At 37.3% G+C, this 19,217-nt stretch overlaps 1 protein-coding gene across 2 annotated transcripts; it reads right to left on the bottom strand.

The window, feature by feature from the left end:
- Nucleotides 1–185: 185 nt before the first annotated feature.
- On the bottom strand, nucleotides 186–19,215 carry MRPL47 (mitochondrial ribosomal protein L47). 2 transcript variants are annotated; one of them, XM_069579668.1, is made up of 7 exons: nucleotides 19,053–19,215; nucleotides 16,506–16,657; nucleotides 15,914–15,974; nucleotides 12,963–13,059; nucleotides 4,570–4,700; nucleotides 2,513–2,608; nucleotides 186–499 (listed from the first exon to the last, which is right to left on the bottom strand). In XM_069579668.1, exons 1-7 carry the CDS (start codon nucleotides 19,175–19,177, stop codon nucleotides 376–378), a joined length of 786 nt encoding a protein of 261 aa, XP_069435769.1. In that variant the 5' UTR covers nucleotides 19,178–19,215; the 3' UTR covers nucleotides 186–375. The 2 variants fall into 2 exon arrangements, with proteins under 2 accessions (XP_069435769.1, XP_070148443.1); XM_070292342.1 differs by having other exon boundaries at nucleotides 18,765–19,181.
- Between the last annotated feature and the right edge of the window lie 2 nt (nucleotides 19,216–19,217).

The following is a 19,217-nucleotide window of genomic DNA, read 5'->3' as shown; positions in this document are numbered from 1 at the left end:
TGTGTTTATCATTGTACCCACTGTTTATTTAAACAGAATTCATAGCTCCTTCATATCTAGTAACAATAGTAGTTAAGGTTACCTGAACTCCAAAATTACCTTCTTGCCTATTTGTTACAGCAGTTGGTATCACTTTCGCACTCTAAGATGCAGGCAGTTAATTAAAAGTCTGCTTAGACACAGAATTTATAAAATGGAAATTTAATCTGAACTTTTTATCTGATTTTGACCACTTCCAAAATTAGCATGCCATAATAACTCTTAAAACAGTAGACAGTCCTTTGACTAAAAACACAAGTTATTTATAAACCACTTGGTATTTACTTTTGTATATAATCCAAGAAAAACAAAACAGTAAATTATGGTTAAGATGTCTTAGGCAGCACTTGACTTCTGGGCTTCAGAAAGATGTGGAAACTTTTTCTGAAGAAACTGTTCTTTCTTTCGTGCTAAACTTATCTTCCTTGCTTTGATGCGAGCTTGTTTCTCAATTCTCAATCTAGGGAAATAAAAGCATAACAGCAATTTATACAAAATGATTTCCCTGTTACTCGGTACTGTCAACATATGTCCAAATCAATTACTTAAAGACCTCAATCGTGCCAGTCTCTGTATTAGGTGTGTCATGATTATTATTGAACCTGAAAAACCATTGTAAACCTACACAAGTCAAAGATAAGCATGAGGTCTAGTGGTTAAGACTGTGCTTCCACTGCAGGTTCAATTTGGGGAACTAAGATCCCAAATGCCATTTGGTGCGGCCAAAGAAATTGATTGCATCTATAACCCTACACCAGTTCTCTTTGCTACTTTTTGACTGGAAAGTAAGAACAGGTTTCATGAGTCTGCAACAAACTGGGCTTTCTCTTTTATTTTACAAATAATGTAATTTTATTGAATACATTAGATTTTTTTTATGTCCTACATCCTGAGACATTTAGAAACTCCCTAATTTCAAATAGCACCCAGTCCAGCATCATTTACCCTATGCTGAGAGAAAACCACGCTAAGAGATGATACTTAGTGCATGTTGGACTTGCCACTGAGTTGGCCTGTACCTATTAGCATCCTGGGGCATTAGGCCTTCATACCTCAGCTAAAATGTTGACCTCTAAAGTCATTTTGAAATCATCAAAATTGCAAATGATAAATTCATGGATGCCAGGCCTCTACTGTATTTAAACTGAAATATAACAATGCAGTTAAGGTATTGAATTTCAACTGCCATACAACAATGAAAATCAGCCACAACTATACGTATCCCAGCCCAAGGTTTACTATTCTTGAGAATGTTCAATAATTCAATTTGATGAAGACAGATTGCACTAGGGCAGAAATTGAGAGCAGAAAGGACAAATTCTGGAGACACTCTTGCAGGAAGTTAAATCACTGAATATAAAGCATTTCTAGGAACTAATGGAGGTAACAGAATTCCAGATAAGTGATTTAAAATCCTAAAGGTGATGCTGTTAAAGTGCCACACTCAATATGTCAGCAAATTTGGAAAACTCAGCAGTGGCCACAGGATTAGAAAAGGTCAGTTTTCATTCCAATCTTGAAGAAGGGCAATGCAGGCAATGTTCAAAATCGTACAATTGTGCTCATCTCACATGCTAGCAAGGTTATGCTTTTGAAGGTCCTTTTGTTTTTTCATTATGGAAACAAGCTTTGAGAGGAAAAGATTCGTCTTTAAAAGAATTAATGCTGAAAGGTGGCTGCATTATCTAAGGCAGTTGTTAAAAGCTGTGATTCTTGTGCTGCTAGGATTTTCCCCTTAAATTTCCAGCTGCTTTTCTGCCTTGAATTCTGATCTGTAGCACCTTTAGCCAGTAACCAGGCAATTTTCCCCACCTTGTTTCTGCAGCCACAACCCTGGATGTTAAGTGGCACCCTGACCCCAGAAAGCAGACATTGGCAATTCTTTTCCCGTTCAATTGCAATTCTGGGGATTAAAACTCTTCTCAGGCTTTTGTCTGTTTTTAGATGTGGATCCAGTGTTTTCAAATAGCTGTTTCTAAAAATCTTACCTTGTTTTTATAGTTCTCAGCTTGTAACCATTTCACTCCTCTACTACAACAGAAGCCCTATTTCTCCCTGTTCAATAACAAACCTGCTATGCAAAGTATCTGGAAATCACCATTCTTCAGGATAACATGAATTCAGATATACTACAGCTGGGTCCTTTCCTCACCCAAGCACCCTCTCATTTCATCATTCCTGCAATAACATGAGCTCACATTCTATGCAGCTGGAGTGTATGGAACTTTAACATTACAAAAAGATTTTTAAAACTACTTATATATATTGATGAAGAGAAAGACAATAAAACTTCTGAAAGGATATATATTAAAATGTTAGCAGCAGCTATTTCTGGATGGTGAAATTATGTAAGATTTTTTTTTTAACCTATTTTTCTAGTTTTTCCACAATGAAATGTATTAGTCATATAAAAGCTTAACACACACCGGCTGATGTAAAGATATGTTTTAGTGCTAAGGGTACTTGTGCTCACCTGACAAAACGTTCCACGTAGGGCATTGCAAAGAATCGTTTTCTATTGTATCTTTTATTTAGGTACCAAGGTATAGGCCACTGCTTGAACTTGTGCCTGCCAAGAAAACAAAAAGGTATCACTCTATAGAAAACATCTAACATTTTCACTTTTTACAGATTTAGCCTTCTTTGGACTAGATATGTTTTCAATAAAATAAATTGTAGTTGGCTTTTTAAAGATTTTAAAATTTTTATACAGTTTACATTATGAAGCATTCTGAACTAAGAGGTATCAGACACTCATGAAGCCACTGTAAAACTGCAAAGGTTAATATTTTGCAATGTTTGCTTCAGATCACTCTTTTAAAAATACATATATAAAAGTTTTAAAACACAACTTAAGTTCTCTGCTTTCACAATAGCTTCTAGTCATAAACTGGAGTGTATCATTACCAGATATATTTTGTAATTTTCCTACATACATATATGTATGTACTGACTTTATATATATACACATATACATGTATATTCACATATAATTTGAAACACTGATACTCACATGTATGTACTTTATGTTTTTAAAATGTAATAAACTGCATTGTAATAAATAAGTATCTACCTATGTATGCCTCAACATAACAAAACCTAAAAAATAATGCTAAGTGGGAAAAAAGGAAACTGTGAATTCATACTATAACACTGGAAAATATTTCAATTTAAAAAGTAATGAACTAATTTCAGGGCATTTAACCAATCTTTTGGAATTGTAATGTTTGATTTTAATAAGCTACGTTGGTTAATAAGATGACATAACTGCTTTGTTCACTACTTTAACTCCAGAAAAGTTAAAAAGCAAGAATTTTAAAACTTTAACAAGATCAGCACTTAACAGATGCCCTCTCTTTTCTGCACTGGATCACAGTTACAGACTACACAGCCATTCACCTAAATTTGGCTCCAAGCTGCCCTGTTACCACAAACTCCATTAAAAGAATTACATGGAGTTAAAGAATCTACCAGGACTTTCCAATGCAGGGGACACAGGCTTGGTCCCTGGTCCAGGAGGATTCCTCATGCTGCAGAACTAAGCCTGTGCACCACAACTACTGAGCCCCCATGCTGCAACTACTGAAGCCCACGTGCCTAGAGCCTGTGCCCTGCAACAAGAGCAGCCACCATGAGAGGCCCACACGCTGCAGCCAAGAGTAACCCCCACTCGTCGCAACTAGAGAAAGTCCATGTGAAGCAACAGAAGACCCAGCTCAGCCAAAAATAAAATCAATTAAAAACATAAAATAATCTACCAAATGCTTAAGCATGCAGTGTAATTTCAAGAGTACAGAGAAGGTCTCCAACCACCCAAAATTCCTTCCTCATCTTGCTGACTGATGTTTAAATTTCTAATGATGCTTCCTTTCAGCAGTTCAACCCAAATGCAAATAAAGCCCCTGGAATACAGAATACACTGGGCCTTCTCAATTTCTCATAGCTCAGTGTGAATGTTTATTACCAGATTCTTTCCGAAGTCTCATAGGACTTTGTAATTGGATCCAGGAGACAAGATATCACAGAAGTGGAAAGATGTAATGAAACTTGTTTCAACATTTGGACTAGGGCTTAACCTAAGGGCAATGGGGCAAACTTGAGCCTGGTCCACATGGTCTTATTCCTCAAGAACTTCTTAAAATAGTTTCAGGTTCTTAATGGGCAAAGAGGATAGGTGTGTCCTAAAATGAGCTTCATGGGATTTATAACCCTCTGAAATTACACATGCAATGTAAAGTTTTCTGAGGAAAGGATCTATAATTTTCATGAGATTCTCAAAAGGTCATATGATTCACATAAGATTAAGAACCACTCCTATGAAGAACCCATAAATAACTGAACCATGGGAATGGGATGCCAAGGGATACCTGACAAAGCTACCTTCATTCATACCCTGAAGTTCCAAAGGGATCTGGGGACCTCTGTTTATATTAGATACATCTCTATAATGTATCTAAATATTCTTAAAAGATACTGGACAGAGGATGAGGCATGGGACTTCACTCTCATCTCATAAGAGCTACTACGTACCAGATGATTCTTCCAAAGATGTCTCTTCTCCAAGCACCAGGTCTAGGCTTTTCTTGACCAGTCTGAAGAAGTCTGAGAGCATCTTCCCTTTCCTGGACAACTTTATCTAATGCATCCATGGAATCTACAACCTGAGAAAAGAATACACAAATACAGTTTCAACAATCATCCATGATAGAATTCCAAAGAAAGAGAACACATAAGGACTATGCTACAGAAAATCTATGATGAACAAAGAACCATTCTGTCAAATATTTTCTAAAAATATTTTTGGCCTAGGTATGCATATACATAGGTATCTATAGTATCACTTTCTGTAACTTTTTTAAAGTTTAGTTTAATTAAAAATCTATTGAACTCAAATTTCCGTATGTTACTTTTTTTGAGTAGGATACACTTGCACAGCTTCTTTTTGGAGACCCAATTTGACTCATCATTTCAAAACTCAATGAGCTATTACAAAATGATAACAATTAGTGACTTTGAAAATATTAAAACCTATGTTCTGGCCTTAGTCAGTGTGTCCCAAATACTCAGATATTTTGACCTGCTTAACTCAAAGCCACACTGACTAGCTGAATCCACATGCTACTTCCTTTCAACCATATGATTTTCTACAAAATTCATGAGAAATAAAAGATGGGTGAGAACAACAAATCCTATTTTGAGGACAAACAGAGGAGCAAAGGGACCACAGTGATCAGAGCCTAATACAAAGCCTCTGACCCTCAGGAACTCAGTAAACCTGGCTGCTGACTGACTACATTAAAGAGTGCCCAAGGTCAGAGCTGAGGCTCCTAACTGAAATCTAATGTTAGCTCACAGACTGAAAATAAATGGCTACCAAGAACACAGAGCTAACATCCAGTTATTCATGTTAATGCTAACAAGAAAGAAAATCCAAAGTATCAATTAGATACACCTCATTCAAAAAAATCACTCTCAAAGAGCTTTCTTTTCTAGTTTATAACTTTCCCAGAAGCAAGAGTGTCCCTGTATAGTTCCCAAAGTTTCAGCTTATATCTTAAATTGAGCATAATTCTTTTAAAATTTTTCTTAATAAACTTTCATTAATAGTATGTCACAAAAGTGCTGAGAAAATTGCATACATTTGATGTTGAAAAATACCAGTTTCAGTTTATCTGGAGAAAACTTTTATATTTTAAATTCTACTAATTAAGAAAATACTAGACATATGATCTACTGGGCTGAAGTTTACCTCTAAAATATATCTTTTAAAGCAAGGAGAGGGATCATCTACTATTGAAGTTTAAAAGTCTTAGAACAGCACCATTCTAGCAAGAGTTTTTTCATCAAACAATGAGCTATTTATAAACAGCTAATCCACTTGAAAGAGTCTCTGAAGCATAACTTTCCTTAAAAGCAGATATGTTGGCAAACATATCTAAAAATAAAATCACATTACTTTACAAATGTTTTGCAGCAATGAAAACATGTACCGCAACTCAGACCTTTGTTTCTAAATATACCATTTTCCACTCGAAGCAGGGTTCCTCTGTAAAATGACTGATTCCAGGGTTGAGGCAGAAAAAGTACAAAATGAATCCAGCATATCCTGCTATTCCTCATCGAAGACTGATGAGAACACAGAGGCCAGCTAGAAGGAACCCACACTGGCCAAAAATGGAATGACAATACTAAAGGTACTGAATCAGATTGGAATCCATGAATCAAGGAAAAAAAGGGAAAGGAAGATAGGAAGAAATGGAGAAAAGAAAAGCCCTTCCTTACAGAAGAAAGCTAACTAATGTAGAATGAACAATGAAATTAGACAATCACCATTTAGCAAACATCATAGTAATAACTGATTGAGGCATGAATCATCATTCAGTTCAGTTCAGTTGCTCAGTCATGTCCAACTCTGCGGCCCCATGAACTGCAGCACGCCAGGCCCTCCCTGTCCATCACCAACTCCCGGAGTTCACTCAGACTCATGTCCATTGAGTCAGTGATGCCATTTAGCCATCTCATCCTCTGTCGTCCCCTTCATGATCTTCATTTTCTGAATGTTGAACTTTAAGCCAACTTTTTCATTCTCTACTTTCACTTTCATCAAGACGCTATTTTTAGTTGCTCTTCACTTTCTGCCATAAGGGTGGTGTCATCTGCATATCTGAGGTTATTGATATTTTTCCCAGCAATCTTGATTCTAGCTTGCTCTTCTTCCAACCCAGCGTTTCTCATGATGTACTCTGCATAGAAGTTAAATAAGCAGGGTGACAACATACAGCACTGACGTACTCCTTTTCCTATTTGGAACCAGTCTGTTGTTCCATGTCCAGTTCTAACTGTTGCTTCCTGACTTGCATACAGATTTCTCAAGAGGCAGGTTAAGTGGTCTGATATTCCCATTTCTTTCAGAATTTTCCAGTTTATTGTGATCCACACAGTCAAAGGCTTTGGCATAGTCAATAAAGCAGAAATAGATGTTTTTCTGGAACTCTCTTGCTTTTTCCATGATCCAGCAGATGTTGGCAATTTGATCTCTGGTTCCTCTACCTTTTCTAAAACCAGCTTGAACATCTCAAAGTTCATGGCTCATGTATTGCTGAAGCCTGGCTTGGAGAATTTTGAGCATTACTTTACTAGTGTGTGAGATGAGTGCAATTGTGCGGTAGTTTGAGCATTCTTTGGCATTGCCTTTCTTTGGAATTGGAATGAAAACTGACCTTTTCCAGTCCTGTGGCCACTGCTGAGTTTTCCAAATTTGCTGGCAAATTGAGTGCAGCACTTTCACAGCATCATCTTTCAGGATTTGAAATAGCTCCACTGGAATTCCATCACCTCCACTAGCTTTGTTCGTAGTGATGCTTTCTAAGGCCCACTTGACTTCACATTCCAGGATGTCTGGCTCTAGGTGAGTGATCACACCATCGTGATTATCTTGGTCGTGAAAATCTTTTTTGTATAGTTCTGTGTATTCTTGCCACCTTTTCTTAATATCTTCTGCTTCTGTTAGGTCCATACCATTTCTGTCCTTTATCGAGCCCATCTTTGCATGAAATGTTCCCTTGATGTCTCTAATTTTCTTGAAGAGATCTCTAGTCTTTCCCATTCTGTTGTTTTCCTCTATTTCTTTGCATTGATTGCTGAGGAAGGCTTTCTTATCTGTCCTTGCTATTCTTTGGAACTCTGCATTGAGATGCTTATATGTTTCCTTTTCTCCTTTGCTTTTCTCTTAATTAACACCCCCAAAAGATGTCCTTTTCATTATAGGGGACTGGAATGCAAAAGTAGGAAGTCAAGAAACACCTGGAGTAACAAGCAAATTTGGCCTTGGAATGCGGAATGAAGCAGGGCAAAGACTAATAGTTTTGCCAAGAAAATGTACTGGTCATAGCAAACACCCTCTTCCAACAACACAAGAGAAGACTCTACACATGGACATTACCAGATGGTCAACACCAAAATCAGATTGATTATATTCTTTGCAGCCAAAGATGGAGAAGCTCTATACAGTCAAAAAAAATAAGACCAGGAACTGACTATGGCTCAGATCATGAACTCCTTATTGCCAAATTAAGACTGAAATTGAAGAAAATAGGGAAAACCACTACACCATTCAGGTATGACCTAAATCAAATCCCTTATGATTATACAGTGGAAGTAAGAAATAGATTTAAGGGACTAGATCTGATAGACAGAGTGCCTGATGAACTATGGATGGAGGTTCGTGACACTGTACAGGAGACAGGGATCAAGACCATCCCCATGGAAAAGAATCATCATTAATGGATGCTAAAACCAATGAGTACAAGTCTGAGGATTTACATGTTCTCAAAGAAAAATTAGTAACTATACAGTGAAGAAACCTAAACACCACAATAACCAAATTACTAATGCTAAGAACTTCAATAACAGAATGTATCAACACTGCATGCCTCCTCACCTGATGGACTGTGAAGAATACAGCATCACATCTATGATATTCCTGCCAATCATGATTATTATCATGAGAAATATCATACAAGCCCAAATTGGCCCATTCTCTTCAACAATGTCAATGTCACGAAACAAAGAAAGACTGACTAATCAGATTAAAGGAGATTCAAGAGAGAAAACTGAAAACACATCAGTCAGGATTTTCTTTGCTATAAAGGAGGGATAACATGAAATTTCAATAAGATCTGTACTTCTTTGGGGGGGGCAGGGCAATATACATTTAAATACCTACAGGTAAAGGGATATCACATACAGAACTTATTCTCAAACAGTTGAGGAAAAATGTCTTTTTGTAGAGAGGAGGCAGAGAAGGATAAAGCAAATGTGGTTAAGTATCCACACAGGGAATCTGGCTGAAGGAGGCCTTTTTGTATTGTTCTCATAATTTTTCTGTCAGTCTCATATTTTATCAAAATAAAGTTTAAAAAACCCCAAATATGATGCAACTTAATTTTTATAAAGGCAGATTAAACTTCTCCATAATTAGGGTAGATAACTGAGATTTTATCCCACCCCTTCTTTGACCCTCTGCAGGGGTACCCAGATCCTAACAGTGGTGAGCAGTGTGGGGAAAGAAACCTGAAGCAGTTGAGGTTAGGAAGCAAGACTGAAGCAATTACAAAAAGCTGGGTTCCAGTCTCACTGACTTACTATGGAATGGAAAAAACATCAATAAAGAGCTGACCTTGAAAGCTCTCTATGGATAAACAAACAAATCTAACTAAATAAAACCTCTACATGGAAGAAATAATTGCAGATCTGCATTTACTGATGTGGGAAAATTTCTAAAATATATTAGTAGAACATGTAGGTCCCAAAAGAGTATATACAATATAAATAAATGTATGTAAATAAAAATAATCAGGCACATTTCTATATGCAGAGAAAAATTCTGATGGATATATAGGAAATACACAGGATTGACTGCCTCAAGGAATGGAAATAAAGAAGCCAACTGATTTCTTTTTAATGATGAAGAAAACCTGTGAGAGTTGGACTGTGAAGAAGGCTGAGCACCGAAGAATTGATGCTTTTGAACTGTGGTGTTGGAGAAGACTCTTGAGAGTCCCTTGGACTGCAAGGAGATTCAACCAGTCCATTCTAAAGGAGATCAACCCTGGGATTTCTTTGGAGGGAATGATGCTGAAGCTGAAACTCCAGTACTTTGGCCACCTCATGTGAAGAGTTGACTCATTGGAAAAGACTCTGATGCTGGGAGGGATTGGGGGCAGTAGGAGAAAGGGACGACCCAGGATGAGATGGCTGGATGGCATCACGGACTCTATGGACGTGAGTCTGAGTGAACTCCGGGAGATGGTGATGGACAGGGAGGCCTGGCGTGCTGCGATTCACGGGGTCGCAAAGAGTCGGACACGACTGAGCGACTGAACTGAACTGAACTGATTGCCTCAAGGAATGGAAATAAAAGACACCAAATGATTTCTTTTTAATGATGAAGAAAACCTAACTTAAATAACTGTTGACCTTTTCACAGTAATGTTAATATTACTTAATATCACTTAATATTGCTGAACTACAGGAGGGGAAACAAGATGGTGGAGGAGGAAGAAGTGGAACTCATCTTCCCCAACAAACACATAATGTGGAACAATTCTCACAGAAAACCAGCTGGAAACTGGCAGATCTCCTATACAACCAAAGCTGCACGAAGTTCTCCATGTAACTAGGGAGAAGGCCTCAGCTCCAGTATCTGTGCCCCTGGGAGGGATCTGTAAGGAAGAGTGGGTCCTCATGGGCAGACCCTCAACCTGAAGAGGGAGTGGATCAACCCACAATTTGGGCACTCCCATGCCAGTCCTAGGGTCCTACATGAGGAGTCAAGCCCTCTAGCCTGCTGGGCAATCTGCCAAGACAGACAGAATAATGGAAAACACCCAATCAAAACAGCAGACAGACAAATGAAAAAAATGAAAGCAACATATGAGGTCTATGGGATGATCACAAAGTGTTCCAACTTGCACATAACAGGGATTCTGAATCCTAACAGATTCAGGGATTCTGAAAACAGAGAGGGAGGAGGGAATCAAAAAACATTATTTGAAGAAATTACCAATGAAAACTCCCTAAACCCAAAGAAGGAAACAGATATCAAGGTACAGGAAGCACAGAGAGAGGGTCCTAAACGAGAGGAACGCAAACACACCCAAACTAAGACACACCATAATTAAAATGGCAAAACTTAAAAGAATTTTAAAGGCAGCAAGAGAAAAGTCAGTTACTCAAAAATTCACAGAGCTCCTATAACACCAGAAGGGAGTGGCACGATATACTCAAGCCCTGAAAGGTGAAAATCCAGCGACCTAGGTACTCCACCCTGCAAGATTACCATTTAGAAAAAAAAGAGAAGGAATTTCTCAGAAGAGTAGCAAAAACTAAAATAACTCATACACCATATAAAAAATACACTGTATAAGAAAAATGAACTCAAAATGGTTTAAAGGCCTAAATAAAAGACATGCCATCATAGAACCCCTAGAAGAAATCACAGGCAAAATGTTCTCAGACATAAATTGTAGCAATATATTCATAGGTCAGTCTCCCAAGGAAATAAAAGCAAAACTAAACAAATGGAACATAATCAAATGTAAAAGCTTTTGCCCAACAACAAAATGAAAAGACAACATATGGAACCGGAGAAAATATTTGTAAATCATGGGACTGACAAGAGGTTAATATCCAAAATACAAAAGAGCTCACATAACGCAATATCGAAAAAAACAACCCAATCAAAATATGGGCAGAAAACCTAAATAGACATTTCTCCAAAGACAAACAGATGACCAACAGTCACATGAAAAGACGATCAACATCCCTAATGACTCAAGAGAAGCAAGTCTAAACCACAGTGAGGTATCACCTCACATTGGCCAGAATGGCTACCATTAAAATGTCTGCAAATAATAAATACTGCAGAGGGTGTAGAGAAAAGGGAACCCTTCAAAACTCTTGGTGGGAATGTAAACTGGTGCAGCCACTATGGAAAATAATTTTCCTTAAGGAAAAAAAAAATAAAAACAGCACTACCATTCGACCCAGCAATCCCACCCCTGGGTATATTTCGGGAAAAAAGAACTGTAATTTGAAAAGATACATGCACCCCCAATGTTCACAGCAGCACTATTTACAACAGCCAGGACATGGCAGCAACTGAAGTGCCCACCAACAGACAACCGGCCTAGGAAGACACGATATATATGTATACACACACAAACAACACAATGGAATATTACTCAGACACAATAAAGAATGAAATACTGTCATTTACAGCAAAATAGGTGAACCTAGGAAATATATTTGGTGAAGTTAGAAAAAGACAATTATGATATCACTTACATGTGGAATCTAAAAAATACAACAAATGACTCTCTAATATGGAACAGAAACACACTCACAGAGACAGAAAACAAGCTTATGGTTACCAAAGAGGAGAGGGGGTGGGGAGAAAAGTAAATAAGGAATATGGAATTAACAGACAAAAACTACTATACATAAAATAGAGAAGCAACAAGGATTTACTGTCTTGCACAGGAAATTATGTTCAATTTCTATATAACCTATAATGGGAAGCAATCTGGAAAAAAAAGAAAAAATATATATATAAAAAACTGAATCACTATGGTGTACACCTGAAACAATTTTATAAGGCAACTATAATTTAAAAACTTAATTACAGTGTTTAAGATGGGGCTTCCCTGGGGGTTTAGTGGTTAAGAGTCTGCCCTGCAACAATGCAATGGACACTGGTCTGATTCCTGGTCGGGGAAGAACCCACATGCTGCAGAGCAACTAAGTCCACGCGCCACAACTACTGAATCCCACGTGCCCAAGAGCCCGTGCTCCGCAACAAGAGAAGCTGCAGCAAAGAGAAGCCCATGTACTGCCACTAGAGAAAGTCCCTGCACAGCAACAAAGACCCAGAGCAGGCAAAAATAAATATTTTTAAAAGATGGTTAAGATGATAACACTTCTTTTATAGGTTTTTTATACCAATTATTTAAAAAGCATTAAACAAATTTGACCTAGTGGGTGCAGTAGTAGTTAAACCAGAACTAGAAATCTAAGATGGTACAGGTACTTCAGAAAACAGCTGGACTGTTTCCTAAAATGTTAAACACAGATTTAGCACACAACACAGCGATCTGACTCCTAGAGATCTACCTAAGATAGGTCCATGCACATTTGGGGGTTATAAGTACAAATGGGAATGACTGAAGATGGGTCTGAGATTTCCTTTTGGGAGGATGGAAATGTTCTAAATTAGATAGTAGTAATAGTTGCTTAAGAATGTAGATTTCCTAAAAATCAAGCAGAAATAGAAACTTACTTGCCAAGAATTGTAGGAACCATACGCTTACACCTTTTAGCTTTTACCCCACATTCAGCAGTCTCCAGACTCCCACAAATCTCACCTTTTCTAAGCGCTCCGGGCTTGGCATTGGCAGCCTCTGCCGCTTAGCTTCCTGCTCTAGAGTTAGGAGCATGTTTCTTTCTTTCAGGAGAACATACCTATATCAAAAACAGAACTAGTAATGCTATTTTGTGTTATATTAATAAAATTGTGGATTTTGACATCAAAATTAATCTGTACTCAAAAGTCCTTTAGCATAATCCTTTTAAACAGAGCTATATCTAGTCTCACTCATTTGTTCACTAAATTTTCCAAGTGCCACATACTGTATTAAGGAAGTATCAGAAGTTACAAACAAGCATAAAATATAGTCCTTACATTCCAAATGGAAGAGCAGATGGAAGGCAACTAACACCTGTTCAGTTCCTATTTTAAGCACATTATATACATTTATTTCACTGAATTCTCACAATAATTCTGAGGTTGGAATAATTTCTACTTTCTAAATGAAGAAACTAAAGCTAAGACAAGTAAGGTATTTGGGGGGCACGCAGCTAATTCAGCTAAATCAAATTGTGAACTCCCTGTGTATAAATCCATTCTGTTTTTAGCCCATATGCCCCCTCCACAACTGTAATGTGCTGTGGTTTATTAAGTGGTATAGACAACAAGTACCAGAGAATTAAGTGGGAGAGATGAGACATTCCTTCTGGCCGAGATGGTCAGGGAAAGCATCAAAGAGATGGGATAAGTTAGGCTGGAAAGAAAACCAAAGCAAACACAAATACTGAGATCAAAACATGAAGTGGCAAAGCTTGAATGGGCTTGAGTTTTGTGAATAAATTCTGTTTGACTGAGAAGTAGAGCTGGAAGAAAGGAAATAAACGTGGGGGGCACAGAACACGACACAAAGGAACTAGGCTACTTTTTGGTGTGGAAGAAGACAGTTTGGGCGGGGGCGGGGGGGGGGGAGTGGCAGAAGATAAATGATTTGGTTTTAGCTAGGATGAACTGAAACTACCTTAACTATTCCTTTACCAATAAGCGGCAGTAAACATGTTCTAAGACAACACAGTTTTTATAATGAATCTGTGCTGTATTACATGTAACATATCTGACACCAAATGAGGGTTTTTCCTTCTTATGTTGTCTTTTCTAACACAACTTTTCCAACTCCTCTGATACTACCTGAAGTTAGTGCCAGATTCCACAAACGTAAGGATTCAGTCTCACAAGAAAGACTGCCCCACTTTAGATGCCAATAATGATTTCTAGGCCTTACATGTAGACCTGCTCTAAGTTAGGGGTTCCAAAAACCCTCTCCTTGGGTTTGATAATTTGATAGAACAGCTCACAGAATTCAGGAAAGCACTTTACTCTCTGGTTTATTATAAAGGATACAACTCAGAAACAGCCAGGTGGAAGAGATGCACAGGAAAAGAAATAGAGGAGTGCAAAGCTACCCTGCCTTCTCAGGGCACAACACCCTCCCAGAACTTCCATGTATTTACCAGCTTGGAAGCTCTCCAAACCTAGTTGTTTAGGGTCTTTTAATCATGTGGGCATGACTGATTAAATCACTGACCACTGGTGACTGAACTCAGTCTCTAGACCCTCCCCCACCAACTCCCCCCAGAGGTGGGCATGGTAGTGAGGCTGAATTCTTCACCCTCTAACCATGCCTTGGTCTTTCCTGAAGCTGTGCAACAACGCCCTCCCTGCCCACTTCAACTCTGAGAGTTGTTTAATTAGAACAAAAGACACTTACATCACTCAGGCAATTACAAGGAATTAAGGAGCTATGTGTTAAGCCATCAGAGACAAAAGACAAAGTATATTATTTCTTACTGTATCACGAGAACAAGCCTGTAGTATTAGTGATCTTATAAGCATTTTACAGTTCTTTAATCTGCCATGAAAGATAAACCACCCTTTAAATCAAGGGATAAAACTTTAACTGCCTACTACAGTGCCTGGAAAAATAGCAGCGCTGAGTGAAGGGGGCTTGGTGAAAGAACAAGATGGGTAAGAAGTGGTAGGCACTGCTCCATTTAGACCAGCCAAGTGTCCCCACGTCGGTGACCTACATGTAGGAATGTAGGTTCAGTGCTGCACCACCACAGGTCTGATTTTACAAGAAGAGCCAGAAGTCCTTATTTCTGTGTGAAAATTCCCAATTTTTAAAACACAGTACAGTCCAAACAAATATATCTTTGGGCTAAATATAGTCAATTAATGCAGAGGGTGGGGTCAAAAGGTACAAATTTCCAGTTATAAAAGGAAAAAGTCATCGGGATATAAGGTACAGCATGGTGACTATAGTTAGTAATACCATATTGCATAACTCAAAGTATCTCAGAGAATGGCTCTTGAAAATCCTCACCACAAAGAAAACAAATTGCTGTAACTATGTACAGTGACAGTATTAACTGGACTTACTGTGTGATCATTTTCCAATATATACCAATACTGAAGCATTACACTGCACATCCAAAATGAATATAATGTTATGTCAATCATATCCCAATTTATATTCAATATATGTAGATATACAAATCAACTGTCTTAAATCCTCTCAACTCTAATTCATCAGGAGAACCTGCCAGCAAAACCTACCTGAACTTCTAGTTAAGTGCATCCTCCTATACACCTTCTCACAGCAATTAAGCTGAAGCTTCCAGGCCATGCAAAATAATAAACAGGAAGAAGACTGACATGTGGCCAATTCATCCCCATTCTCTTATTAGTTTCCTGGAATTGGTAGTATAAAAGTGCTAGTATGACTGGTAGCAGTTACAATAAAACTTCTAAACTCCCAACTCACTCTGACACGTCTCTCATAATGTAACTTAACCTCTGGAGTATTTATAAAAAATTTCAATTATCTTATATATCACCAACAGTACTATAAATCATTTCACTTAATGTCTTACATCAGATAAAGTTTATAACTCATTATTATTCTATAACTGCCTCAAACTCTTAAGATGTTAATGCACTCAGTATACTTACCAAAGTTTATGTAAATCTTCATTACTTTTGTTCCTTAATTGCTGACAGGTCCACGAAGCTCCTATTAAAGTGATAAACTCATAACGTGAAATAATTTTCTAGTTACATGTCCTTTGACAAATTACTTAATCTCTCTAAACCTGTTTCCTTATCTATAAAATATATAATAGCTTTCTATACTATAGTATAATATATAATTAGGACTTAATTGTGATTAAATTAGATATTAGTAATGTGACTGGCAATAGCATTCAAAACATGTCAGTATTAGTATAAAATATATTTTCAGTCTGTTAAAATACTTACTATTCTTATAAATTAATATTCAATTATCTCTAAAAAAGTGAAATCAAAAACAAAGCCCAAACCTCACTTCAGTTAATAATTTCAACCCACTTCTCTTCTAAACCTTTTGTCAATCTACCAAGGAATAGCTTACTATTATACTGTCCTTCTATTTTTCTCTAACAGATATTCCCAAAGGAACTGAGAAAAGAAAATAACATAAGTAATTCCCAAACTGGATAATTAATCCAAATATGATAGAAGGTTTAATAAATATATTTAATACTGGTCAACCCAAATATCTCACCAGATTTCACCTTTTCTTCCCCCCAATTCTTTGGGTCATCAAAAAATTCTTCCAGTCCTCTCCTAGACAATGTGGTATGAAGTAATCTACACTGGTGAAAAGATGTGACATTTGGTGTATTCTTAGTCAACAGACTAAGAGAAAACCTGCAACTGAACATATAAGAACAAGTGATTAAAGTTTCATGACATCTGGATTTTATAGGCAATAAATGGAATCATTTCCTCATTTACAATGTCAAAAAACCAACTTAGGGTTTCTGCACAAGAAACAACTTATAAAATGCTTTAGAAATTATTTTTAATATCCCCAGTATAGATGCTACTATCCTATAATTTAGAACATAATTTCAGAGATAATATATTGACTAATTATATTTTACAGTAACATTTTTAGCTCCTTCATATGCTGCTGGTGGGCATATAAGTAGATAAAAGCATTCTGAATTTTAATTTTGCAACACATCTGAGGCCCAATGATTCCTCCTTTAAGCCAGTAATTTCACTGGATTTAGAAATTTCAACCAAGGAAAATAATCATATATGGGAACTGATAAATCAAAATGTCTATTGTGGTGATTATAAGTCTATTAAAGCATTATATATGATAACAAAAAGCTGACAATAATGTAAATGTGCAACTTGGAAATGGTTAAAATAATTATTGTGCATCTGTATGCTAATTTATTATGTAGCAATCTAAAAGTCATACCTATAAACAATATTTAATGACCTGGAGAAATAATTTAAAATACAATAATGAAATGCATCACAAGTGCTGTATTCCAACCAAAAAAAAAAATCGAACCTGAATCTAATGATGAACAAACAAGCAGACAAATCCCAATGAAGGAATATTCTAAAAAGGTTGACCTTATTAAAAAAATATTAATAACATGAAAGGGAGAAAAAGAAACTGTTTTGGATTAAATTAGACTAAAAATATATGACAATTAACATGATAAATGATCACTGATTGGACCGTGAATTAAAAAATTAAGAAAGAAAAAATATTCCCAGTGTGATCATTGTCATATTGTGGTTAAGACATCTCTTGTTTTCAGGAAATTCATGCTGAAATGTCACGATGCTTGCAATTTTGACACACCTCAAATATTTCAGAAGAATAAAAGCACAGATATAAAAAGTATAAAAAATGTGACAAAATACTGGGGAGTGATTAATATAAGTGATGAGTATATGGTTATTCTTTGTACCACTTTTACAACTTTTCTTTTGGTTCAAAATTGAAAAAAAAAAGTTGGCGAAACAAGGGTAGAAAATAAAAATGCATGTATGTTAAGTATGATCCTGAGTTTAAAATTACATGTATGTGTATATTCTGAAAGTGAAAGAGAAGAAAACGTGTTTATCTCTGGATGGTAAAACCATAGTTGCTATTTACTTTCTTTTCAAAACACTTTACCTTATTTTCCAAGTGAAAGTGAAGTCGCTCAGTTGTGTCTGACTCTTTTCGACCCCATGGACTGTTGCCTATCAAGCTCCTCTGTCCATGGGATTTTCCAGGCAAGAGTGCTGGAGTGGATTGCCATTTCCTTCTCCAGGGGATCTTCCCGACCCAGGAATCGAACCCGGGTCTCCTGGATTGCAGGCAGACGCTTTACTAGGGAAGCCCTTATTTTCCAAAGTGTCTGTAAATGGATAACTTAATAGTAATGATAAAAATCTAACTTATTTTTAAGGAAAAAGGATGACGAGATGGAAGAGACAATTGGTTCAAGTATGCCACTTTTCAAGTTACAACCCCTGAATCTCTGCAAAAAAAAAAAAACGAAAAAAAAAAACAAACAAACCCAAACCACTGCTTATCTCTGAGGTTAACGTAAGGAATTACATTATAGCTGAGAGATGCCCAATAACTGTGCTGGATTCAAGAGCACACACATTACTTCCTTTTGGGAAAAAAAAAACCCAATAATTTATAAAATTCAACTCATTAAAAACAAAAGCTAATAACAGGGAGGTAATCGTACAGCTTAACGTCAAACATGATCTGTCTGTCCAGAAGACAAGCGGTCTTTCTAGAAATAACCACCGTGTGTTGTATATTCTTTTCTCACACCTGCAAGGCGACTTTCAGTTCACTCGGCTTTCATTCACTCAAAATTTACTGAACACCTCTTTTTGACAGGCTCTGGGAGTACACATCCCCTTCCCCCCTTTTTTAATCTATCGAAACCTGACAGAGCGCTCAGTTACACAACAAAAAGCTCTTCAGTGAATTTTTTTAAAAACTCACCCAGTCAAGCAGGATGCTGCTGTACCTCCACATTTAATTAAACAAATACTGGGTTTCTACAGACCCTGAGAACTGCTTGGTCCGCAGTAGGTGGTAACAAAATGTTTGAGGAAGACACGGACATGTCGCAGATGATAGACTTCTCCAAGGTCACTGACTCCTCACAAAGGTGGGCTCGCGTCCAGCCATCAAAGCGGCCTTCCCAGCCCAAAGCGTTTTCAGCATGTCAACAACCAAACAAGATCCAAAGTTGGGGAGGTGGACAGACCTACTCCTCAAATAACTTACCCTGTGCTAGCAAGGGCCTGAGAATTTATTAACGACGTAGAAGCCTTCAAAGCGGCTGAGACTCTTCTGCAGAAAACAGCCAAACTGGCAGCAGCCATCTTTTCCCAGCAGAAAGCAAACCGCATTTCCGCCAAAACGGTGTCACTTCCGGAATCTCACGCCGAC

Source organism: Ovis canadensis, chromosome 1 (genome assembly GCF_042477335.2).
Source record: "Ovis canadensis isolate MfBH-ARS-UI-01 breed Bighorn chromosome 1, ARS-UI_OviCan_v2, whole genome shotgun sequence".
NCBI lineage: Eukaryota > Metazoa > Chordata > Mammalia > Artiodactyla > Bovidae > Ovis > Ovis canadensis.
The sequence above is the reverse complement of the archived record's forward strand: the minus strand, read 5'-3'. Positions and strand labels throughout refer to the sequence as shown.

Bases quoted from the DNA above. Each gene is read 5' to 3' on its own strand.
- MRPL47 (XM_069579668.1), bottom strand. From the start codon at position 19,177: ATGCGGTTTGCTTTCTGCTGGGAAAAGATGGCTGCTGCCAGTTTGGCT. The intron at 13,060-15,913 runs GTAAGTATACTG...TTTTTGATATAG, and splicing joins GAAGATTTACATAAACTTTG to GTATGTTCTCCTGAAAGAAA. The intron at 4,701-12,962 runs GTGAGATTTGTG...TTCTTTTCTCAG, and splicing joins GCCCGGAGCGCTTAGAAAAG to GTTGTAGATTCCATGGATGC.